This window comes from Thrips palmi, unplaced genomic scaffold (genome assembly GCF_012932325.1).
Source record: "Thrips palmi isolate BJ-2018 unplaced genomic scaffold, TpBJ-2018v1 HiC_scaffold_10, whole genome shotgun sequence".
Taxonomy (NCBI): Eukaryota; Metazoa; Arthropoda; class Insecta; order Thysanoptera; family Thripidae; genus Thrips; species Thrips palmi.
Genome location: NW_023144621.1, coordinates 7741033 through 7766288, shown reverse-complemented (window position 1 = coordinate 7766288; position 25256 = coordinate 7741033). Strand labels below are relative to the sequence as shown.

The following is a 25256-nucleotide window of genomic DNA, read 5'->3' as shown; positions in this document are numbered from 1 at the left end:
GCTCGGGGTGGGACCGCCAGACACGCATTTGTCTCGCGTACTCTTCGGCCACTTCCCCTCCTCTAACGCGTCTTTAATATGCCGCCCGAGGACGGCGGATAAACCGCCTTGTACAATCCCTCGTGGCCTACACCCGCCTATACCCAAAGCACCTGAGCAGCTGCAAACTGGTGAAAACTGGTAAGCTGTCGGGATAAGAGGTCAACAGACCTCTAACCTTGAAAAAAGAAATTGGCATAATTTTTTATTGTCTTTCTCGCAACGCTTGGCACCCTTACCTCAACCCGGGACGAGGTAGAGTCAAGAGATGCAGTTTCTCCTAGTGGAGGGTTCGCTCGGTTACCTAAATCTTTTCCGGAAAAGAAGGCTTTCTTTCTTCACGGCGAGTCTTTCCTTTTATTTCGAGGAGAGCTGTTTTTCTCCATCCAGCCCCTCTCTCTCCCTCCCTCTTTTTTTCTGTCTCCCTCCCTTCCTCGTGCTCCTCCGTCCAGCCGTCCAGCAACCGCTCGCAATAACTCCGGTCGTGTCCAATTTGTATTTTTACGACGCACGCCTTTGCTGCCTTTGCCCTTCGCTTCCGACGACCCTTGACCCTTTGCTTACCTTCACGCGCCGTGGCTCGCGCCGTGGAGAAGGGACTGCGGGCCGAAAGGGCCGAAAGGGCAACCGCTGGTTGGACGAACCCCTCGGCCATCCTGGAACGCACACCTGTAAATTCCAACCCCAGCGGCGGCTTGCCTGGCCACGCCACGCCACGCCACGCCACGCCACGCAACGCCACAGCAACGCCACCGCGCCACGGTCCACGCAGGCCGAGCCGTATAGGCCGTTTAGGTCTTTCTCTTGAACTTTGGTCACGAAACACAACTTTGCTGTGCCGAGAGTTGGCGCTCCGGGCCCACAGACTTATTAGGTACACATTAGCATTAACATTCGCCCCCGCTCCTCCCCCCGCGCCTCCGGCCCCCGACCCCCTCCCCCTCCCCCGGCGTGCCCTTGACCGCAGCGCGTGGTCGCGAGATACCATCTCCCTCGCCGTCCCTTCCCGCTCCTTCTCGACTTCTCGCCGCTGCCGAGATTAGGGAATCGAGTTTTGGCGCCGCGCGGCCGCCGTGTGGGTGGGGCGGCATAACAACAAGAGCGTAACGACGGCAAAAACAAAAACAAGGGGAGCGCAGCGCAGCGCAGTGTGACCTGATTCGGCAGATTCGGCAGCATACTAAGGCCGAAAAGGGGAATGTTTTCTTTCTGAAGCGTTGGCCGGCGGTTGGGGGTGGAAGACGCCCGCCTCAGCGACTCCGGTTTTCCTTTGTCACCACACTCTTTGTCCAAGAGCCCTTCCGTGTCTCCGGGCCAACAGGCGCCGTGCCGCGCCGTGCCGCGCCGGGCCCAGCAACTTGTCGCGCGTGCCGAGCAGCGCAAAAATTAGAGGCGAATCCGTCGCGGCGCCGCTGTTCGCGATCCGCCACTTATTCAATGAGTTTAACTTCGCCTCAAATTGAGTTGGCCGAGCCGCGGTGCACTCTGCATAATTCAGAGGGAGTTGCAGGCCGCCGAGGGCCCCCGAGGGGGAGGGGGAGGGAGGGGGTAATCGATCGAGGGAGAGAGAGGGAGTGCGGCGGGCCGGGCGGCCGAGCGAGACGCGGCGAGGAAGGAGCTAGTGTAGCGGCAGAGGGAAGGGGTGGGGGGGCTCCATATGACCTTACAGGGGGTGGGGGCGGGGGAAGAAGACTCTCAGCTGCTGCGGCCGTTACCGCCCTGCCCCCCGCACTGCTCACCGTGTCTGGCGTCCCGCAGGAGCCCCTGCTGCCCCTGCCGCCGCCCCGCGGACCCGAGCAGCCCCACGCCGCCGCGCCACCCTGTGAGTACGCGGAGCAAACGCGGAGCAAACGCGGAGCAGGCCAAGAGGGCCGAGAAAGGGATGCAGGGTGCGGGCCGGGCGGCCGCGCGGCCATGTCAAGGCAGCGGGGAGCGCGGAGAGCGCCCGGCGCGGTAGGCCACGCGTTGAGCGCGCGTGCGTGGAGCGCCGCCGGACGGCCCGCCTCGCAGGCGCTCGGGGCTCCACCGCTTGAACTTCCACCGCCTTGACTGGCGTTGACTAGCCACGCCGCCTTCGCCTTGCCCCTGTAGAACGACAGCTGTCCTGGTTCAATCGAAATCTGGCACAATGTTCAAATGCCTAACGTTTTGTTTTATTGCCGGAAACATTTTTAAGAGAGTTTGAACGCATTTTGTCACCGTCTTTGAGGGTCTGGAATTTTCTGCCGCAGCGGACGCCCCGAGGTGTGAGGCCCCGGAGCGCGAACTTACAAGCTCGGCCGGCTGCAGAGATGTCCCGCTGGCCGTCCCGCTGGCCGTCCCGCTGCTCAGCGCGTCGCTGGGCGTCTCCCTCGGGGCCCTGTTCGGCGAGCCGCGGAACCAGGGCAGCCAGGACGCCTGTAGTACCACTTCGAGCGCCGCGGTGAGGGGACAAACGCTTTTCAACAGGAACTCTATTTCAACAGCGTGGACATTCGTCTAATTCAATGAGGAAGTCGGTATCAGCGCGAGCAGGGCGAGCCGACTCTGTGTCTGGTGACGATAAGAAGACGAGGAGAACTAGGGGCCGGACATGACGAGGCGTGCTGCACGTTCTGATAGTGGCCGACAAAAGTCAGCCCAAAACACGATTTCTATGCATTTTCACCGTTTTTACCTATTTTCAGACGACACTGTCCGACCGGCCGCTGCCTCTGCTGACGGTGACCGGGATGGACGGAACGACAAGGCCGTGGCGGAGCTGGCAGTCCGAGGCCGTGGAGCCGACGACGACGACGATGGCCCCGGAGGCCGTGGCGGCGGCCGCGCAGTCCGAGCCCAAGCTGCGCAGCGCCCTCACCAAGCGGCCCGAGAGCCACCAGGGGGGCCACCCTCGCGGCCACCCCAAGCACGCCGCGCTGCAGCAGCTGCTAGAACCCCCTGTGTGAGTAATAAAAGGTTGTACAGCCCTGACCCAGTGGCAACCGCCACGCAGCGCCGGGCAGCCGGGCCGATAAACGCTGCCCTCCAGCGTCAGGCACTTCGAGAAGGAGGGCGCCGTGCCCAAGGTGATGGCCGCGCGCCCCCCGAAGAGCCCGGCCAGTCCGCCCCGCGAGCCGCGCCGCCGCCAGAGCATGGCGGACATCGACAACGTGGATATCGAGGAGGTGCAGGTGGCCAGCATCCTCGCGCTGGAGCCGTTCGACGGCATGTGCGAGGCCATGACGGACACCAGCGACCTTCTGGACGGCCTCGCCGACCTGGACGGCCACGGCTCCGACTCGGACGAAACGCTGGTCGGCTCCCCTGACTACTCCGCCATCTTCCCCATGGACGGCCTGGAGGCCTCCCTCGAGGATGCGCACCACGACGTGTGCTTCCACGACAGTAGCTTGCCCGACGGCAGTTTCCCCGACAGCAGGCTGGGCTCGGTGAGAACAATGGTCTGCTGGAATCGTATCTTTGCCGTGTATTTTCTCTTCAGAACGGCTGTCTCGCGTGTTTCAGAATTCTGTTAACACCAAGGAATACCGAGAGGGAAATTCCGGTAAGCTGGTGACTTTTCCATTTTTATTATTTGTCGGGTGAAGACTTCATGTTAAAATGAGCGACCTGGTGTCTCCTCATTTGTCGTGAGGTGTACTTCTACGCGCACTGACAAGAATGACTCCATGTATTTTTTCAGGTGAACGATTCCAAGTTCCTCTGCGAAGTTCCGATGATGGTCCTCAGTGCGAGCAGTCAATCGGGTGGCAATCAACCTTGTAAAGTGGTCAATGAAGTCAAGAATTTTATATCGAAGACAAGGTGTTTTAAAACCAGCGACGTTATATTTCGATCATGTACATTGCCAATTGGCCACATTCACTTGGCGAAACACATTGCCTATGAATTAGAAACGGCGATAAAAATGACTTGGAATAATTTGCCATAAAGGGCTAATTTCACAACATATTTTTGTTCACCGAGATATGCTAACATGTGATAGCGAAAAAATACACATTCCTTTCACCCTGGTCCAATTCATTATTTTACTTTATAAATGTCACTAACATGAATTTATCACGATACACTATTAGATAAGATTTAATAAACTTATATATATTTATATATTTTCAATATACTCTTTGAACAAATAACATCATGTTATGCGTCTATGCAATGAGATACACGAGGTCGCGCCGGCATCTGGGTGACCAAATGAGTTGTGCGTTGCGTTGTTCGCTGCTTGTGCTACACCGCAGTCAAGCTGCAGCACTGCCAAAATGGGAGCTTCCAAACACAACTTGAAAGCGCTTACAGCAAGGCAGTCTAAAATGGAATCACGTTGGTTCATACGTACTAATGAATTTTGAGCAATATCAAAATCTCTACTCTGTACTCGGATCCGTGGCCGCTGTGTGTGCACGGGCGTTACTTCATCAATTGACTGAGCATTGCTACTACAAAAAAAAACCTCATATCAGGATTCAGAATTGATCTTCCAATTGTGTGGAATGAACTTGAATGGGAAGGGGAAAGCATCCTCAAAATAAGTCAATTCACAAACTCTTTTACCTACAAAGCCCATAAAAATATCGAGCCCAAACCGTGTTTACCTAGTATCTGATTCACCACTATGGTTTAGCACGTGTGGCAATATTGTCGTGTTTTGTTTCTTGTTCTTCGAAGCCAGACTAGCTCTTAGCTTACCCTGATTTTAAAGCAATGGTCTCCGCGACTGTCAGGAGGCAATATTTCCAGTTCCACATAAAGCTGTGAACGTTGTGCAAATTTACATGCGACATTTTGCAATTAAGTGCACTAGAAACCATTCACCAAACTACTCAGTACATTTTCTTTCAAAGGTTTTCCATTTGAAGCTTTTTATGAACTTCACATCAAAACTTAGAATAGAGCGAAAATATTCACAAACCACCTTGTTTCCTTACACTTTTACCCATGAATGAAAACGTACCAGTCACGCCAGCGTGACTCACAATGACGGTCATGATGACGTGGCTTACAGGGGTGTTTATCGTTTACTCTCTCGGGTTATGCTCACATGACCAACGGACAATATGCGGCACAAGAACGTACGTACCTACAAAAAATGCTAGTTTTGGTCTCGTCATTTCCTCATCCAAAGCTGCTCTAGAGAGATGACATTGTATACAAAAGTAAAAAATATTGCGTTGCCCCGACAATATGTACAGTCAGCGGACCCTAGTAACACACGATGGGTCACTTGCATCTTTTTCAGCGAGGCGTAGCAGGAAAGAGAGAGGGAGAAATTATTTAAGGTCTAGCGCAAGAAAGATTTTGAAAAACATTTGTTCCTACTATTGATAAAAATGGCAAAGCTCTTCATGATGGCCTTTAGCTACGATTTACTTCCAAGGCAGCTGATGAACTCAGACTATCTTCGAGCACCGCGGCGAGCCAGACAAATTAACTCAAGACAACGATTTGAGGAAAATCAAAACGGGAATTCAAAATGGCTCATCCATCCACTCCACAGCCGTACACTTTGACAGTTTCCTATTTCCTTTCCCCCTTTTTCATCTTAGCTGAGTGGCGGTGTGGGATGAGGACGCGGAGAGCCGGTCCACGATGCGGAGAGTGTGCAGAAAGCGGTGAGTGCGGCCAGTCCAACGGTGAGCGCGGGGCTCAGGGGCGCTCCCTCGGCCCCGGTGCTGTGCCGCCGCGACCCATGCCAGCGGGGGAGTGGCGGGTCGTCCAGACACGTGTAGTCGCAGCAGCGCTCACCAATCGAGATATTGAGGCACCGCTGTGGAAAAGGCATCACCCAGTCAAGACTCGGCCGAAATTTCCCGCACCACATCGGACAAAGGGAAAGTAACTGTCAGTTTCGAATTAAAAGGTGGCGGGGAAATTTTTCGACGATGATTGATGATCGAATTTGGCTATCTGGTAGCCTCAAGAACTTTATGTCGTTACTTTCACTTCATTTTGAAGGGTGTTTCACTCGTATGATTGTGACGCAATAAAAAAATACTGCTAACGAACAACGGACACACTTAACTCAACAAGTAAAAAGAAGAAAATCGAGCATTACTTTTAACGTGGCTAGCTTCGTAATAAAAGGAACATATACATAAGGCTACCGCAGAAAATGACAGGTACACACGAAACAAATAACGTCTAAGGATTAAACAATTAAATCAAGGGCAAAGTTGAATGAAAAGCGCAGAGACTACAAAGCACGGTCTAGACTTTTATTTACAGTAGGCATGCGTACCGTTGTTTGACTCAATGTAGTTAAAGTGTGCCGAATAAGAATGGATGTGAAGAGATGAAAATGTAAACTGCATATGCCACTTTCAGCGGAAACATGTCCCCGACTTCACACTTTCTCTAAAACGTGAGCAAAAAGTTGAGTTCGCGGAGATGTAAAGCACCACTTAAGATAAACCAGTATTCGTTCCAGTATAGCTACAAAGAAATAATATTTAGGTAGAGTAAAATAAAGATGCCAACAAATCCTTTAAATTTTAAGCACGACAGAGTGTGGAAAGCCGAATTAATGTGACTGACATGAAGCGATTACGATTTGCATGGAAAGTAGTGCTCTCATCGTCGAACTTTCTACCAACGTGCCCGAAGAAAAACAGGAGGAAAACAAAATACGAAAATACCAAAATCATAAAAATGATAATAAAATTAGGCTGGATGGGACGGCTCCCTTGGCCCTTGGGTGGTGGCGACTTTGTTCACAACTTCAATTAGAAGACGTTTAAGGAATAACGCAGACAAAATACCCAAAACGTGCCACACCCTCTCCAACCGCCTAACGCTCGCACTACAAGAATTTCAAATGCACCGTTCAACTGCCAGCAGAACACTGCATAAGCCAAAGGCCTACGATGATGGCTCCTATATGAAATGACACTAACACTTCTAGATTATAATTTTTTTGCACGTTTACTAATCATTGTGTGTACCTTATTTCATGCTTTAAATGAACTTTTGTGTTACAGATGGCCACACGATATAATGCAAAACAATACTTTGAAAACGTTTTGCAGAAACAAGTAGTGCACTTATTGTTTGAGTTTTGTACCATGTAGGTCAAACAGTTGCGTCATCGTCCACAGTAAACAAGGGCTGAGCTGCTCCCCGCTTGTAGCGGTTTCTTTGTGAAGCTACGAAAAATGTGAAATAAAAATCTACATCGTAAGGTCCTGCGCTAAAGGAGAAACCAGAACTAATGTAATATTTAAAACAAAATGTCTAAGAAGAAAGTAATGGAAAAATGATCTCACATTAGGGGGGTCACAGTAGATGGATTGACACCACATTGGCTCACTATGGTAACAGACACACAAGGAACAGACGTTGGGGCCCGGGACGTAGCGAAGACCATGTTGGAATATTTGGCCTTGGAAGTCGGTGCAGTTCGCTTCGAAGTTTTCTAAGGCATCACAGAGCCATAAACCCAGTTATTAATTATTCACTGAGCTGAAATGTCGTTTCCAGAAAAAAAAATATAGAGGCTAAAAAAAGGTAATGGGTTACAGATGTGTCAATCAAATCGGGAGACATGCCCCCATTCAGTTTGGTGAAGTGCCTGAGAAGGAACGCGCAGTAGTGGCTTATGCATTGTGTCATTTGTGTAGTTACTCGTAACTAGAGTCAGTTTTTCGAGCCACATTCTTGTAGAAAACATGCAACACCTTTCAGAACGCTTTCTCTGCGAGAAACGAATGTCATAGTTAACCATATTTTCTTTTGTTGCTTTGATTTTGTTGTTTACATGTAAAGACGAATCTGAATTGTGGTGTGGCTTTCAACTAGTTTACGCGAGATAAGAGAATCACTTTTTATTAAATCATTTTAAAATAATTTAAACTATTTTGCAGCCAACATTGATAAGCTTGGTCCTAGCTTCTCATCTTACAGAGTTAAAAAGTTCCAACTGACAAACAAAAGATAGACAAGTAGTTCGTAAAATTTCTCAGTACGTTACAATTTTTGGAAACTAGTATTGATTATACATAAGCAAATGCGGTAAATTTCAAAATTGTCAGAGTGGAATTTGTGTAAGATGAGAGCTAAGGAACAGCGAAGTAGCAAAAAAAGCTAAAAAAGGGATTACGGAGAACACGCGGAAAGGGACGGAGGAAGTGAACACCGATAGCAGCATTACGATAGCAAGGGCAGTAGCCATTCAAACACACACGCGCCATAAAAAAATAAAAAAATAACAATAATTTTATCATTTCCATTGATGGCACCGTCAAAAGGAATGCAAGAGAAGGCTGAAAGTCTGCCCTCAACCTTCGAGATCACAATGCCTTAGAAAGAAATGTTTCACCCCACGGGAAGGAGACGTGGGGTTGTTGTACATCATACCTGGCTGCTCGTATAGTATTCCCAAGGGGTTTCCTGCAAAGAAAGAGAAGAGAGATCGCTTTAGCCAGTCACGACGAGACGAAATTGAGCGGGACACCTCGCCGCCGCACTGCGTCAGGAACGCAGCCTCATCAGCGCGCGCGTCGAATGGGCTGCCTGCATTGCAGGGGTTCGCACCGCCCACAACGCCCACCGGGCCCTGGGCCTGGGCCCACCGCGCGGGGTGGCGAGGCGAGGGGCTGAGCTCTGCGCCTCGTCGCTGTGTCGCTGTTCAACGCCGGTGACATGAGAGCAGCCTCCGCCGGCCCCCGCGGCCAGAGAGCGCCGGCGGCGCCCGGCAGCCGCTTCCCACACCTCCTCACGCCGCCACTAGAGTCACTTAGGCAGCAGCGGTCCGGCACAACGCGAACGCGCAACGCGCCGTGGAGGCTGCGCTCTGGACCGAACGCCGTGGGGAGATGGACCTTCCCGCGGTTCCCTCGCCTCCTAACCTCGCGCCGCACTCCAGGGGCTGGCCAAACCCGCGAAAAACGCCACAGCGGTGGATGGCACTGCCAGGGCACTGCAAAACGCGGCCGTTGTCGTTGCCCCAGAGCGACGGGGAGACAGGCACGACCGGTCACGACAGGGATACGACCACCGAGTCGTGAGGATCGTTTGACCACGGTCGTGGCAGATGACGGAAGGTTTCAAGGTCCGGGCGAAGGAACGTCTGTATACGCGATTTCTGACGCGAATTATGAGTGGGTGGGCGAAAAGCGGCGTCTTGGCTCGTACTTACCTGCTGCAAGGCAAATTAACACAAATAGCACGATATTCGGGAGGATCAGGGCGATCTTGAGTATTGACATTTTGGCGAGCGTGGTTGGCTCAGCCTCAGCACAGCTGGAGCGGCGCACTGCGCTGGCACTTGCGGCACTGGCACAGCCTGGCGCTGCGTCGTCTGCTAGTCCCGCTCCACCTCCACTCCCACTCCTCCCACCTCCACACTGCGGACTGGAGGGGGTGGGGGTGGCGCAGGGGTAGCGGTGGCGCGACCGACGCGAGGGGTGGTTGCAGGGGAGAGTACTTGCGGAAGGGGTGGCTCACACAGCACCAACTCTTGGGGGAAATCAAGAAGTCTAGAAACACTTTCTTCTTCCGTAGAATGGTTGAAGCGCCACTAGTGAGCACAGCCGGCAAAGGCTAAAAGCGGATAATTCTAAAGAAATGATGCGTGCCTTGGATGTCTTGGAAAGGCGCGGGTGGTATTGGACAGTTTCTGAGTTTAAGGGTTCCAAGAGAAGCCGGTGCTGCCAACCTTTGAAGCCCAAACACCACTTTCAGCCCCCTGCACTTCCTCGTTTTGATGCCAACTTTCATCCATCATCTTTCTGAAAAATGTTGCTTTAAATGATTGAAATTTCTTGCCTTGCTTAATTTCTATACTTTAAATTGATTAAAAACCGTTCCTGGTAGTATATTTTTCGTCGTCAGGTCTGCTAAGCTGAAGGCCCTACTGACGTCACACACATCACAGACATAACCCTTCTCAGCTGATCTCAAACGTCAAGACGGAAAGTGTTTAAAACATCCGTGCTTAGTGTACTGCATCACTGGTATTTTTTCAAGGTTAATGGGATATGATTTTTCTATGCTTTTAACTGCTCTGTATTTTTTTTTTGTGATTTGTTCTTTCTTTGACCCATTCATCGCCGTTCTCCTCCCACTTTTTCCAGCGCCAAATGTCAGTTTTCGTTTCTTTTCCACCTTTGCTGTACTAATTTTCTGTTATTTTCTTGTTTTTCAGCCGTGATTTACTGCACCGCCGCCTGCGTTGTAACTTGCCATTCCAAAATGTTGGACTTTCTGTCAGTTGTTGGGACGTGGATATTTTCTGTCTCTGCTCTTGTGGTCTTGGGTCAGTTTATTTATGAGTGGCTGCAGAGACCTCATTCTATCTCTGGGAAACATATTGTGGTAAGTTCGTGCTCGTACATTTCTTTTCTTTGAAGCCATCTCAAAAACATTTTGGTTTCAAACTTTGTTTGTTTCTTCTTAAAGGTGACGGGAGGTTCCAGTGGGATTGGAAAGAGTGTTGCCATTTCTGCTGCCAAGAGGGGCGCTCATGTTACAATCATTGCACGTAACACTAAACGCCTAGAAGAAACAACTCAAGAAATAACTAAAGCAGTGGTTGACAGTTCCCAGAAAGTGCAATATCTATCTCGTAAGTTTTCTTAAATCTTCTTAATCTTCTTTTGTTGTGTGATGCCATTTGTATTTCATTACAATCTTTTCTTTTTCAGTTGATCTCTCTAGTGATTATGCTGCTGTTGAAAAGGCATTGTGGACACTTGAAGAAGAAACTGCACCAATTTATATGCTCGTCAACTGTGCTGGAGGTGCTGTTTGTGGGAAGCTAGAAGACACATCAGCAAATGACATTCAGGTACAGTCAAACTGCATTTTTCAAAAAATTGTTGCAAATATTGATGATATCCTGATCTTAGGTTATAACCTAATTTTATTTTAATCTTTTTAAATTTAGAATCAGCTGTCCATGAATTTTGTCGGAACCGTTTTCCCCACCAAAGCATTAATTGCAAGGATGAAAAGTCGTGGAGAGGGCGTTGTGGTAGTTACGGGCTCTGTGGCTTCTCTTTTTGGTATATATGGATTTTCCATCTACAGTAGCACAAAGTTTGCTCTTCGTGGATTTGCAGAGGCTTTGCATATGGAGGTAATGTCTTATCAATTTTTGTAATAAGTCACCTGTTTTTCTGGAGTCTTTTAAAGAACAAAATTAACCTTCTTTGTGCCCTTTGTTTCAGACTAAGCCTTATGGAGTTTCTGTGACACTTGCATTTCCCCCGGACACAGATACTCCTGGCTTTGCCAATGAGCAAAAAACCAAACCAATGGAAACCCGCCTTATCTCAGAATCTGGTGGACTTGTTCAGCCGGAAGTTGTTGCAGAAAAAATCTTGTCAGATGCTTTGGTATGTTTTGAAACTTCTTTTGACATGCATCCATCTTGTCCTATCTTAACTATCTATTTACGCTCCTTTTCAGCGAGGGCGATTCTTTAGTTCTGTTGGTCTGGAAGGTGGAATTGTCTGTGCTGTGGCTGCAGGAATGTCTCCTCCTTCATCATATGCTTCACTAGCTGTTGAGGTAAGCATTTAGACAATAGTGTGAGGACTACTTTGGAAATTATTCTTGCAACATTTCTAAAAACTGTATTATCTTTTTCAGGTACTCTTAATGGGCCCTCTTCGTCTTGTGGCGGCTTGCCTTCTTGTGCATTTCAACCGCATTGTTGAAAAGTGTAAACATGATAGAAACAAGAACAAGAAACTTGAATAGATACTAGTATTGCTTGCACCTTTGGTTCAGACTTTGCTTGGTGTTTTGTTAAATTTTGAGTAAGACTTGTATGGAGCATTCCTTATGGCACTGAATATACTTAAATATAACTTATTCTCAAGAAAGTATATCCCACCTACAACCTTGTTTTCTTTGTTGTGATAGACTTTGTTGTTCTTCCATTGCACTGTTTATTGTTAGTGAATGTGATTACCATGTATTATTTCACTTTAAAAGACTGCTAATTTTTAACTTGTCGCACAAAATAAATGTTTTAACTTTTTGTGTTGAGATTTTCTTGTTGATCCTACCATTGACGCTTCAGAAACATGGAAAGTTAAGTGGAATTTTGGTCTCTGTAGCTTTTGCCACTGAGGCTGGCAACCCAATCAGAATGGATGGAGTGGATGTAGATGACACGTGGCGCGACGCACGACCGCAGAGGCGTCCCAGTCCCAGGCCGCGACAAGTGGACCGCGACCGCGCCACCTCGCGCCACCTCACGCCACCCACGCGAGTGGCCAGCAGGCCGATTCCGAACGGTGCTCTGGTCGCTCTGTCTCTCTCGCCTCCCTGCGGAACGCCCTATGACTGAAAAACGCGTCTTGGGAGCAAAACAATGCTGCGGTCGGCGCGGCGCGGACTAAGTTTAGCCTGTGTACGTGCGCGGTGGGGCCAGGGTGCGGCCACCACAACAACGCGCCGCGAACGCGCAACGCGGCGTCCGAAGTGATTGTCCAGCGGCGACTCGGAGCAACTCGGTCGCAGCAATGGACGCGGCGCTTGCAAATGAATGAGTCTCGCTCTGTCTCCGTCTCTCTCTAAGCCAGGGCCGAGGAGGAGCGGGCCGCGGTGCGGGAGGGGCGGGGAGGGGCGGCCGGCCAGGAACAGGGAAGGACCGCGGACCGGGAGGAGGAAGCAGGGGAGGGGGGAGGGCCCGTGAGGCGCGAGGCCCGTGCAGTGGAGGCGCGGCGGAGAGAGACTCCACAGAGTGGCGACGCCGACGCGACGCTCCGCGCGGACAGACGGACTGGACGCCGCCGGAGCCCACGATCGCCGCGGACTCGCGGACCGCCCAACGCGCCCAACGCGCACCGCACCGACCAGACCGCGGCACGGCAGTGCACGGCAGTGCACGGCAGCCCTCTGCTCTAGTCGGGGTGCGCCGGGCCCTCCCCAGGCCCTTCCGTCTCCCGGCCCGATCAGTCATTCCCACTCCCCGGCGCGGCCCGGCCCTGTCAGGGCGCCGCGCCGCCGCGCCACAGCCAGCCGGCCAGTGTTTCTCGCCAGGAGGCCGCCCCGCCGACAGACGCGCCCCGCCGCGGGGCCGACGCGATCCCCCGACACCGGGGAGGCTCTCCTTCGCCACCAGCGCGTCCTGCGTAGTCCTGCGCACCCGCCGCAGGTAAGCGCTGGGGTTGTCGACGGGCCGACGGCAGCAGTGTCGGCTGTCACGCGCGTGTTCGTGTGAGTGCACGACGCACGTGGAGCAGGTTGTCTGCTTACTTCGCCTCGGAGGGCTGCCGGTATGTCTCTCTCGCACCCAATCCTGGATGCCCAATGAGTATGTGTTTGAGAAAGACAGAGAAAGACATGTCCCAGTCTCCGGCAGCCAATCTCGCTCTGGCAGGGCAGGCCTGCTACTAAAGGTGCTCCCCGTTTGGCCAATCCAGCCTCGGCCTCGGCGCGTGTTGACACTAGGAGAAGGGACCCGGCCTCGCTGTGGATTCAGTTCGGGGTTGAGAACGGGAAAGGAGAGGAGAGAGGAAGAGTTCGCAAATGAACTTGGTTTTGTATCACAAACTAGACAATGACTTGCATGAGATGACCTACATGAGATTACCGAAGTGCTTATTTGCCTGAGAGACACTTAACTTTTCTCTCATCAGAACCACGACACCGCCGCTATCACTTAATTCCCAGTGCAAGGTAAACACACACGCTAGGACGCTAGCTATCAGTGTCGGGCTTAAGCATCGTACGACTTCGCTCTATTATCAAAGAGTGACCTTCCCACCTCGCTCCGGGGAGGACGACAGGGGCAAGGTAGGCCACCATCTCCTCACCGGTGTCTTCCGGGCCGGAGCGGTGTCCTACCTCACAGGCGCTGTAGGCCAGAAGCATGTGGTGCTGCTGGAGAGCGTAGCTGCCCAACCCTCACGACGACCACTCTAGAATTGCAAAGCGACGCTTCGTAGACTACGCAGTGTGAGCGCACCGCAGTCTGAGGCCAAAGTTGGTTCGAGTGCCGGGTCCACGTGCGGAGAGCTAGACCGGCAGACGCATAGCGCACAGCCCTGTGTGCTCAGCCTGCACTGCCGGGATGGGGCTGCAGGGCTGCAGGCAGGCAGGCAGGCAGGCAGGCAGGCAGGCAGGCAGGCAGGCAGGCAGGCAGCCAGCAGGCAGGCAGGCAGGCAGGCAGGCAGGCAGGCAGGCAGGCAGGCAGGCAGGCAGGCAGGCAGGCAGGCAGGCAGGCAGGCAGGCAGGCAGGCAGGCAGGCAGGCAGGCAGGCAGGCAGGCAGGCAGGCAGGCAGGCAGGCAGGCAGGCAGGCAGGCAGGCAGGCTGGCTGCTCGGGCTGGCTGCCTGCAGCGCCGCCTCCTCAAAGCAAAGTGAGGGGGACGGGGGCGCTGGCTGGCGCCCTTGCCTCGAGCCTGATTCCGAAATTCGGTCCATCGCTCTTCCTCTCTCGCACCCTTACGCGATGTCCCACGAGTGCGAGAGAGAGAGAGAGAGAGCGCGAGTCAGCGTGCTTGCCGCTGCAGCACCCCCACTTTACGAGCGATGGAAGCAGTGCCAGGGGCTGGAATGAAAGGAAAACACAAGAGCACCGGGCGAAGCGAGGCGGAGCGAGGCGAAGCAGAGCAGGGTTGGAGAAGAGAGGGGGATGGGGCGAAAGACAAGGTGAAGGGGAGGCAATAAGAGAACTGCCATGCCTGCCTCCCAGGGTCCCAGGAATGGCAGCATTCCATGCTCGGCACGCCTGGGCACGCCTGTGTAGAGTTGTTGTAGCGTGGCACCCTTTTGACAACCCTCTCCCGTCCCCTCTCCCCCTCCACCCGCGGCAGGGAAGCACCAATTAAGCCTCGTTAGGCAGGACACTTGAACTCGGCAGACAGGAAACCAATCGCCATGGCACGGCTCGTTGGCGCTCGGGGCCCGATCCCTGGCTCGGCTTGATCCGCGGCTGCCCTTTTTTTTCGTGGGAGTTTTCTGCTTTAATGTCCATCAGCGAAAGGGCAGCCATAGAAGGCATGGGGTGGCGGCGCGGATCGAGTGACGCTGCACTGCGAGCACTGCATGCACTGCGTGCCCAGCGAGCCGCCCAGTGCCCTTGCTAATGTCCAGCCCACCCCGCTTACCCCGCGCGGCAAAAAGGATTTAATGTCCACGACCACGCGCCATGCTGTTCGGGTTCTTTCCAGCACCGAAAAAAGACGTTCGTTCTGTTTGTTTTCGTTTCGTTGTTCGTCCTCCGGCTGTGTGTTGTTGTTGGCGGTGGCTGCGGGCCGTCGCACCCTTGCTCGGTCCAGCCACGGGGGTGGACCGGTGCCATCCGTGCCGCGCGGACAGGAACTCATCTTTCCGGTTCGGCGGCGTGACGGCGACGCGGCGACCACGTGGCCTGACGTGCGCCGTGTACAGATGACGTCTGGTGCGGGAGTTTTACGGCGGCCCAACCGAAGGAGCCGAAGGCAGCAAGGCTGGACCGGCTGGGCCACGGCCAAGGTGACTGCAGACGCTACTCTGTAATTAGGCTGGCCCCAGGGCCCCAGGGCCCCAGGGACGTGCAGGAGTAAACAGCGCAATGGTGTGAACGGCCAGAGCCTAATGCGTTTCTCACAATCTCGAAATGTTGTCTCGTACTTCAATTGTTTCGTCACATTTGTACCAGAAATTCTTTTGATTGATCCCACAGAGTTGCCTGGCGCCTCAGCGTGCCTCAGCGTGCTGCAGCCATGCGCGTCGACGTGGCCACGGAGGACGACGCGGAGGCCGTCATCGACATGCTCAAGAAGTCCTTCTTCCCGAACGAGCCGCTCAACGCGTCGGTGAGCCACCCTCCCGGGAGCTAAGTCAAAATGAACTGAAAAAATGAGTTTCTTTAAAATTTTGTCGGTACTAAGGTCTAGATTTTGGCATCCTTCCTTTCCCTTTCGTACTGCCCTGCTGCAGCTTCCGCAGAGAAGTCGGCTGACAGACAACGTCGGACTCGAACACGCCGAGCTGAGTCCAAGTTTCGCGGGGTGGTGCTCGCGCCACTGCTAATGAGAGCTCGGTCGGCACTGCTCCGGAGTTGTCGCAGCGACCGACTTTTTATTTCCACTCCACTTTGTTGTTTCGCTTTCAATTGTTTCTCTGTCACGTATTTCACCAGCGTCACCGCTCGATTCTTTCCATCCGCACTCCGTGAGTCGCGCCATTTGAAGCTCCATGGTCGGGAAAAGAGAGAGAGAAAGGGAGGGAGGGAGGAGGGGAGGAGGGGAGGGAGAGAGGGAGCGAGGGAGGAGGGAGGGAGGAAGGGAGGGAGGTCGGGAGTGATGGTGGAGTTAAGTGAATTACATGTTCAAATGGATCAGTTCGTCCGGAGTGGGGTTGTGTGTAAGGGGGGAGGGGACGGGATGGCAGGAAACTGAAGAACCTTTTGCCTCTGAAAGCCACTCTACCGCTGAAACACGAACCCGCGATCGCCGATCGGAAACACCCCAAAAGCAACAAAACTGGCTCTGATTTTGATTTGGACACGGGTCTGCACTATGCGCTGCGGTACTCTGTGGGCCTCGAGGGGCGTTTAAACTGGGCACAGTGTGCCTGTCGAAATCTTTGACGCGACGTCTTGGTTTTACCCAGTTCGCCATTGTCTTGACCACACTTACCGAGCCTGGTTCCGTCCTTTACAGATCGGCCTGGTGGGCGCTGACGGCGGCTGCCCCGAGCTCGAGGCGTACTGCCGCGTGGCGGTGCCCACGGGGCTCAGCCTGTGCGCGCGTGCCGGGCCAGAGGCCGGCGCCGACGCGGAGGCCGTGGTGGGCGTCATCCTCAACGAGGTGATCCGGCGCGGCGAGGGCCCCCGCCCCGAGGACGCCAGGGTGCGCGAGGGTGACTCCAAGTTCGACAAGATCCTGGCGGTGAACCACGCGGCCGAGGTGGCGGCGGACGTCTTCGCCGCGCACCCGGACGTGCAGCGCGCGCTCGACGTCAAGATCCTCGCCACGGACCCCACCAGGACCAAGTCCGGCATCGCCACGGCGCTCATGGCGCGCACGCTGTAAGTGGCGACGTTCCAAGTTGGAGGGCACCGCCGAACAGTCGAACCTTTCCGCGTATCATCCGGTTCAGCGCGGCTGAGCGCCTGCTTTCACGCAGCGTAGGCCACCCGCTTAACAGGCGTGTACGCGAGTAGGCGGGGTGCCTACCCTCCAGGCGCTTGGCGGCGAAAATGATTTCCCCGCGCGTTGCTACGCGTTGCTTGCAGGGAGCTGGCGCGGGCGCAGGGGCTGCCCCTGGTGCGGTGCGTCTGCAGCGGCGCCTTCTCGGCCAGGGTGGCGGAGCGCAGCGGCTTCTCGCGGCTGGGCGGCGTGGCTTACGACGCCTTCCTGGGCCCGGACGGCGCGCCCGTGTTCTCGCCGCCGCCGCCGCACACCGCCATCACCGTCTGGGCCCTGCGGCTGTAGCCCAGAGCCCCAGCCGTGTCTGTGGCGCAGACCGCGGACTTTGGACTCCTAAAACTGGCACTGCGGTGTTCTGGCCAGTGAAACTAGACACGTTATTGTTGTTGTTACGTTTATTGCTCATCTAATGGCTATTTTTACCGTGGTCTGTTTCACGGGCCACGGGCGTGATTTTGTTGCATTTAACTAAGCCGCTCTGGCTGCAGTGCGCGTCGTGTACAGGCACGTGTTAAATTAACACTGTTAATTGCGCCTGAGTGGACCTGTCCGTTTATGTCCCTGTGTCTGATTGAAATAAATGTAAACGGTTCGAGTGTACCTAACGTGTCCGATGGGCGGCCTACGCGGCGCGGCGTTCTCTTGGGTGCCAAATGGGTGGCCTACCCACTGCGGCGCTCGCCGTGCTGTGGGTGTCCGATGGGTGGCCAGCCTCGCCGGCGCTTCATGACTTGATTCGCTGCGAAGCCGGTCGGGCTGGGAGCCGGGGCTCATGTTTCGTACACCAACACACTCTGTTCTGTCAACGCCACACAGCGTAAAAGCTCCGTCTCACGAGCCGTTGGTGCCAAATAAATTCCCTATCTTACCCTGTTTACAGGCTAAGATCGCCGAGAACTTCGACACTGCTTCATGCTGGAAACACTGACTGACCCAACGACGTTTTTAGTTTTCATCTGAGTACATACAATCAAGGAATCAATCTAAAAGCATCACTAATCCGAAAAGAAATGCGCCTTCGGCGGCAACGGTAAGGGTTCGTTTAGTCCGGGCGGCCCGGGGTCAGTCAGCCGGGTGGCGGGGCGGTGCAGATTGGACACTAATGGTCGGGAGAGGCATTGAGGAGCCGTCATGAAGCGACGATGTCTTTGGGGGACGGGGCGGGGCGGGCGAGGCCGTCGATAACCATCGGCTCTAATGTGCAGCCTGGCCGCGTTTCGTTGACAGCCAACGTGTTTACCCAGTTAACTCGGCTAGGATATGCAGTGGTCACAACGGCTCACCACCGCCATCATTTCTTTTTTTTCGCCCCGTTTCTGTGGATTTTATGCCTCTCTTCCTGCACGCTCCGCGCGCATAAATCTTGGTGGAGATGCCGAAAGTGGGTGAGTGGGCCTCGGGAAATCCATCGTCCTTGCCGCGACTGCCGCGGCCAGCGACTAATAACAGACTAAGAGCTCCTTAATCATGATTGGCGGGACGGGACGGTCCGTTTACGATGTGACATCACCCACGGAACGGGTTCCTAGAGCCGATGACTCGATAACGAACGAGCTTGTTTGACATAAACACGTTATGAAAATTACACTGCATTTTACGAGCCCGCAGAAGAAAGTGATCGCATTGTCCGGGCGATGCGACGGCCCGGGACGGGTCGCGGAATTTGGGCGAAAGTCTGACTAGCCCCGCAGCCCGTCGGCCCGTCTCTCTCGCACCGATGCGGCACGCCCCAGGAGTGCGAGGGAGACGGCCTGCCGGAGTGGGCCCGTTTCTCACGGGCTGACGGATGGGCTGGGGCTGGGATTGGTTGTTCGGACGTCGCGGATGAAGATCGAACGCAATGGACCGCCGCCGCGGTGGGGCCTTGCCGGCCGAGTTGCCGGCCGTGCCGGACGTGCTCCGTGTTCGGGGCGCAGGTGGATAGAAACAGGTGCGCAGGCCGCGGCACTGCACAGGGGCCATTGAGTCCGCTGGTCACTTTCCTCGCCCAAATTTAAGTAAGAAAAATATTACTTTCTTTCAATCTGACGACGTGGAAAAGCGCGCCTGCTGGAGAAAATAAACGATAGTGAGGGGGCGGAGTGCGGACCGACAGGAGCAGCGGTGGGGAGGCCCGGCAAGCCGAGTCCTTCTTTACGACTTTTACTCGCGGCTACGAGTGCGGAATTATTATGCAAGGATGTGAGTGTGCCGATCCATGGTCCGGGGGAAAGGGGGGGGGGGGTAAAGGAAGGTCGAGGGCCCACGGCGGATGCCAACGACAGTGACACAGTGTGGGTCAGAGGCCAGGGCGAGCGCACACAGACACACGCACACACGCACAGACGCGCACGCACACGACACCCCTAGCTGGCAGGCAATACCATTTGGACTTCAGATCCCATTGCAGCGTCATTTAAAGAAAGATATATATGCTCAGACGCTCTACTTTTAATATTTTTTTTCGGAATTGGACATTTTTCCAGCTAATTTTTTGCTTCGTATCTAAATTTGAAGAATTCTTGGAATCAATGAATCGTTTTTGTGGGTGCTGGCCTGACCTGATTCCGTTCGGAGAGGGGAAGGGCGAAAGTGCACGCATTAGGCTCCTCGTTCCCGAGGCGCTAATGAGAGAAGGGCGACCCTTCGGTCCTCGGCGCCTCGGCCCTCCACGGCCCTTTGGGTCAAGGGATGCACCGAGTAACGACGAAAATGAGGCATTTCTCGAGGCAGTGCTGCCGCCTTCGCCCCGCATCGTCCTTCTCGCTTCTTACCAGTATTTTGGCATTTTGTCTTTCTCTCTCGCACCCCCACGGAACGTCCCGTGAGTGCGAGAGGGACACGGCCTGCCACACGTCGCCTTTTCGGGCGCCCCGTTGTTGGGCGGGCCGCGGCAGGGGGGTCTTGTCCGGCGCGAGGATGCGCGTCGCGCCGCGTCCACCACACTGATGAAGCCATTGGCGGTAGCGTCGTCCGGGCGCCTGTCGCCGCGTGGAGCTGGTGGAGCCCTGTGGCGTCGCGACGCCCAATCAGAAGGCGGGCGTGGCGCGGCGGGGCGCCCATCAGGGCCTGCGGAGTCCCTTCCCGGACAATGCTTTCGCCCCTCTGTCTCTCTCCAACCTTGCGGGACGCCCCGTGAGTGCGAGAGAGACAAGCCGACGAAAGCGCCGTACGGAACCGTCCCGCCGTGATTGCCTGGCTTGCCTCGGACGTGTGGGGGACGCACCACGGAAACAAAACTAAAACAGAACGAAATCACTGGACGGGCGTGGACGGACGCGCCGGCCCAGTTTCGAGCTAAGGGGCCATTAGCAGTGTGGTCGCTTCTCGGAGGCCGAGGCGGGAAACTCAGCGAGAAAGGCCTCCGGACTCTGGAACGACGGGGCATGACTTACCGCTCGGCGACAGGGCAGCGTCCGCAGCGGCGCCCTCCGGCGGCGGGAGGGACGCACTGGTAAATCACAGCGCGGGGTATCGCCACGGACCGCGAGCGCCGCACTGGCGCGCGGAGTATTTCCGCCTCGTTTCAACCCTCCTGCTGGTTGCAAAGGCCTTGCGAACCGACGCCCGACGAACGACTCGAAGCCGCCCTTGTCAAACGCGAGCAAAGTTGGAAAACAGCCCGTTCAAAACCCTTTGCCAGTGTGTGGGGCACAAACAGGACAGGCCCCTGGCCCCGCCCTGGCCCCGCCCCCGTGGCGGAGAGGCCGGCCCACTTAGTGCGAACACGCGGCGCGCTGCGTGTTCAATCTGCCTAGAGAAATAAGCCAGCCGGCCGGCTGATTCCGCACGCCGCTGCCGTTGCTCTGCCTCTCTCGCACTCACAGAGGGTGTCCCGGGCAGACACGAGAGAGAGAGAGAGAGATGGAGCGACGCCGTTCGGAGTCAGTCTGCCCTGCTGCCGCGCGGAGTGTAGCACGGAGTGTGTGGACAGAGCTGCCCGATGGGATCCTCGTTACGGAGTACGCAGTGCGGACGGAGGACGGAGAGCAATTTTCCTGCGCCGGCGATACGCATCTGCTAATCATGAAGATGTGCACATGTCAGGCTGCCCCGACCGGAGTGAGGGAAAACGGGGGACTGGCGGACCGGCCGAGCTTGTCACGACGGACGCGCCGCCCGGATGGCCTGCATGAGGACAGCGGTTTTTCGACCACCCCGTGGCGTGCCAGTGAAAGTGCTACAATATCTCGGGCGAGCATCGCCTGTTGCAGGAGCCATGAGCTGGGCGCGCACGGACAGTGCCTGCCGGGTGCCTGACCACCCTCCCCCTTCCCACTCCACCCGCCTATTTACATAGCATCGTTTTTCCTGTCACGCTAAGTCGCAGATTTACCGCCGTAATGTCTCCATCCCGAGGCGTACGCGTGTAGTGCAGCGTAGTGCGGCCCTCTTCGAAATTCAGCGCGCCTCGTTCGACGAGCAGCCGCAGTGCTGCGCGTGTAAAGTGCAGGCAAGCGGCACGTCGACGCGTGTCCACCGCTCGTTCCAGAATCGTCACCATTCTAGAGGGCCGTGCGTCTGTTGCAGATTGTCACTCAGTTGACTGGAGGAACCCCTTCGCTCATTTTTCCAAGTCACACGTGGCTAAATTATTTCGTCACAGCAAAGTTTCGTGGTCTGACCCGGAACAGTAGCAAACACTCAGCTTTAAATTCTTTGCAACAGGAAATCGATACTTCTCTCATTTTTACACGACAGGATGTCGCCATCATATGCCTGCATCAAAAGTCCCGTGGGCGGGAAGGGCACTGGCTCGGCAGCACTTGAGTTCTTAGACTCCGCTACCGATAGTTGACACGATTTCCAAAGATTTCCTCGGCACGGCGGTCCACGACGGCGGTCCGGGAGGGACCGGGGCACTGCAAGGCACTGCAAGGCACTGCAGGGGCTGTGTGGAAATTATGCAAATCGCTGATTGAAAACAAACTGGCTCTGATTAGGCCGGCACTGCACCGCTTGTCCACTTCAAGGGGGACTGCTCTGCTGCACACCGCCCCCTCGTAAAGCAGCCGTAAGGAGTGGCGATCTCATCCGGGTATTGACAATTTTCCGCCCACGTTTTCCTGATTTCGCCTGTCTTGAAATAGTTCAAGTCCAATCCCGGTCCCATCTGCTCAGTTGCTATCGTGTATTTGAACTGATTCGACGTCATATATAAGCTGAACAGAAGCTCAGAAGAAACTGAAAACAAAAGCGGGATGCAGTATGAAAAATTAGGGCTGCGGAAGCGGCAGAACGGCGACGCAGACGCTCACTCTCGCGAATTTGGTCTGGTTTCTTCACTTCTTCCCATTGCAGCGCTTCTCCGAAATGCCGAATTTGACAGTGCGCCGATGAGAAGTAAGTAGGCGTGGATTTCGGAAAATACACAGCACCTTGGCGAACCTCTTGGTCGAGCGGCAAGTCGGGAGTCGGGTGGAGTGGAGTGTGGCGGCACGGGCGGCACGAAGGCGCTGTCGGAGCGCCCCCCACCCCCACCCCCGCCATCAGATAGACAAGGCGCGTCTCGAACCGAGGCTCTCGATGCGGCGAGGACATGTCCGGAGATAGGCGATACAAATGCGGCCCGGCTACCAACGTCCGGGAGCAAATTCTGCCGCCGGAAAGGGGGGGGGAGATAAAAAAGGAAGTCACAACTTTAAAATCATGTTATGAAATTAGAAAGTAAAACAAAATAGAATTCAAACTCTCTTTAAACTCATCGCACCGCTTTCGAATCCGTTACCCCTTTCTCCAAAGTTCTTCGAGGCGCCATGTAGAAATTCGACGAGGCCCCGTAGAACTTCTGTGTACCTCATCGGTTGCCGCTTGAGAACGCGTTGTCGCTCGCAGCGCGCACTGCGCATGCTTTATGATTGAACGAAATCAATTATTCAAATGAATGCACCCCGCGAGACAGGCCGAAGCTCGAGTCGTAAAGATCGGCGGTGACGTCCCCGCCGCCAGGAGCGTGGCGCCGCGGACTAGAAGCACTTCAGCAACGCACTGGAATGAGTTTGACGTTTGGGGGGTGGTTTGAGACAGTCTTTCAATTTGTAGCCATCCATTTTTCGCGGTAAAAAGTCATGGCCATCTTTCTAACGGGGCCCAGCGCTGAGCGTGCGGACGACTTACAACTCCATCCAATGCGGCGTGCTGCACTAAATGTAAGAGCCACGCTCTGCGCTGATTCCCCAGGTACGAAAAATGGAGTAAAAAGTGACCGACAACAAAAGTTGACACAAAATGTTCTTTCGTGAAATTGGACAGATTTGGCGGGAAGGTAGACCGCGCAAGCGGTTCAGAGTACCTCCCGGCCTTCGGAGCAGTATCGCGGAGCACTCGCCTTCGACCTGGAATGCCTTTGAGACCGTCCGCCGCGCGCTCCGCCGCCGACTTCTATTGATATTGGTTTTATGTGACAAACGGGGTGGCTCGATGGCCAAGATGGCCGCGCGTTGGAATTGCCAGGCCGCTACGCCACTAACGCTTCTCCCTCACGCACGGCACGGCACGGCACGGCACGGCCGCGGGCAGAGTTAAGCCATCACCCGCCCGTACTCGATTGACTTGTTATTGGTCGGCGGCGCGAAAGTCGACCAATTACTGGGGTTGCATCTGCGCATCGAGGCGTGGCGCGGCGTGGCGTGGCGCGGCGTGGCGTGGCGTCCGCTGTACATCGCGTGGGTCGTGTCTATGCAGATTGGAGGGGTCACCGCGAGGACCGGGATTGTCGGGGGCTGGCTGAGCCCACGGGCTGTCCACCGTGGCGTTGTCTCGACATGCGGGGCGGGGTGCGGCGGCGCGGGGACAGCTGTTGACACGGACGTGGTCGGACCGCGAAGACGACGTGACTTTCCCCGCGGCGGCCCGGCAGTGCACGGCAGCCTCCGTGTGATAAAAGCAGCGAGTAGCATCCCGCGGCGCCGAGACCCGCGACGGGCAGAGCAGACCAAAGCACGGAAAGCAGGGCAGTGTTCGGCCCGTCCAACAGAAAGTCGCCAGAAAAGCGAGAACTGTCCCAACTCTTCTACGCGGTCCTACCCGGCCATGTCACACAGTGGGGGGATGGCTTCGATCGAGTCTGGCACACCACAAAGGGATCGCACGTCGGCCTCTGCTGCAGTAGGCAATAGGGCAGAGGTCGGCCGGCCGCGCGTGCCGCGTGCCGCGTGCGTCTGTTCGGCCAATACACTGCAGGCTCGTTGCGAACGGCGCACTCCATGCCGTACAGGCGCGAGAGGGACAGAGCGACTGTGCTGCTCTGCTCCTTGCATGCGTACGCTACATGCGTCAGGGCGGACAGGCAGTGGCCAGCAGTGGCTAGCAGTGGCTAGCAGTGGCGTGGCGGGGAGCACTCGGGGCAAACAAGGCGACTGCCTGGACTTCCCGCTCTGGAGTGCCGCGCAGGGATCACTAGACCCCTTGCAGACGCCGAGGCTGGTCAGAGTCGAAATATAAATGGCGTCCACCACGTCAGGGAATCGACTCTTAGATCGAACAGAACAAAACGGTGCAGCACAACACGAAGCGCGCGGAATCACGTCCGAAAAAAAAACAAAGTAAAAGAAAAACGAGCGCCGCATCAAGATTTGCCACCTTCCCCTTTCCCATTGTGGCGGTTTAAGTCAGATTAAGACGCGCTGCCGCTCTATCTCATCCCAAAAGAGGGACGCGCGTCCAGCCAGCATCCCATTGTGGACCTGACGCGATTGCTATCGTCCTGCAAAGAGAACAACCCCCCCCCCCTCCCGAAACCGGGGCCAGTCCGGCCAGCCTTATCGTTGGGATTCCACAAAAGAGGCGGAGGGACGTGGAGTCCAGTAGGCCAGGGGCGGGCAGGGGCGGGCAGGCCGCGGGCAGGCAGGCCCTTGCCCCAGTGTGCCCGCGAGAGGTTCCGCGCAGCGCCTCGTCGCTCTGCCTCTCTCGCACCCCTGCGGCCTCCGGGCCGAGTGCGGGAGAGACAGAGCGAAGGTGCCTTTGGCTCGGAATGGGCCTGCCGCGGCGGCGGCGCCAGCAGCGTCAGCAGAACGGTTTCTTTACAGCATCCGTTTGTCCCTCGTAAACCGCCGCCACTGCTCATCTTCCTCGCGTCCGCGGACGCCCTGGACGCCGTGGACGTCGTGGGAACGAGCGGAAAAAGAGGAAAGGACCGCGACGTCCCGCCGTGCCTGCATTCACTGCAT

General features: G+C 55.3%; 4 protein-coding genes across 5 annotated transcripts; 3 read left to right on the top strand and 1 right to left on the bottom strand.

The window, feature by feature from the left end:
- Nucleotides 1-3114: 3114 nt before the first annotated feature.
- LOC117650587 lies at nucleotides 3115-3841 on the top strand. The gene is made up of 3 exons (XM_034394120.1): nucleotides 3115-3449; nucleotides 3526-3565; nucleotides 3704-3841. Exons 1-3 carry the CDS (start codon nucleotides 3153-3155, stop codon nucleotides 3784-3786), a joined length of 420 nt encoding a protein of 139 aa, XP_034250011.1. The 5' UTR covers nucleotides 3115-3152; the 3' UTR covers nucleotides 3787-3841.
- Nucleotides 3827-9614, bottom strand: LOC117650579. The gene is made up of 4 exons (XM_034394110.1): nucleotides 9155-9614; nucleotides 8374-8406; nucleotides 7284-7432; nucleotides 3827-5788 (listed from the first exon to the last, which is right to left on the bottom strand). The coding sequence occupies exons 1-4, from the start codon at nucleotides 9222-9224 to the stop codon at nucleotides 5564-5566; spliced, it is 477 nt and encodes a 158-aa protein (XP_034250001.1). The 5' UTR covers nucleotides 9225-9614; the 3' UTR covers nucleotides 3827-5563.
- Nucleotides 9615-9832: 218 nt separating this feature from the next.
- LOC117650572 (3-ketodihydrosphingosine reductase) lies at nucleotides 9833-12004 on the top strand. Its single transcript, XM_034394098.1, has 8 exons — nucleotides 9833-9984; nucleotides 10163-10332; nucleotides 10417-10582; nucleotides 10662-10804; nucleotides 10904-11095; nucleotides 11187-11354; nucleotides 11428-11529; nucleotides 11611-12004. The coding sequence occupies exons 2-8, from the start codon at nucleotides 10210-10212 to the stop codon at nucleotides 11719-11721; spliced, it is 1005 nt and encodes a 334-aa protein (XP_034249989.1). The 5' UTR covers nucleotides 9833-9984; nucleotides 10163-10209; the 3' UTR covers nucleotides 11722-12004.
- A 721-nt stretch (nucleotides 12005-12725) lies between these two features.
- Nucleotides 12726-17709, top strand: LOC117654200 (dopamine N-acetyltransferase-like). 2 transcript variants are annotated; one of them, XM_034400440.1, is made up of 4 exons: nucleotides 12726-13126; nucleotides 15639-15771; nucleotides 16621-16988; nucleotides 17196-17709. In XM_034400440.1, the coding sequence occupies exons 2-4, from the start codon at nucleotides 15679-15681 to the stop codon at nucleotides 17392-17394; spliced, it is 660 nt and encodes a 219-aa protein (XP_034256331.1). In that variant the 5' UTR covers nucleotides 12726-13126; nucleotides 15639-15678; the 3' UTR covers nucleotides 17395-17709. The 2 variants fall into 2 exon arrangements, with proteins under 2 accessions (XP_034256331.1, XP_034256332.1); XM_034400441.1 differs by having other exon boundaries at nucleotides 13122-13247.
- Nucleotides 17710-25256: the final 7547 nt, after the last annotated feature.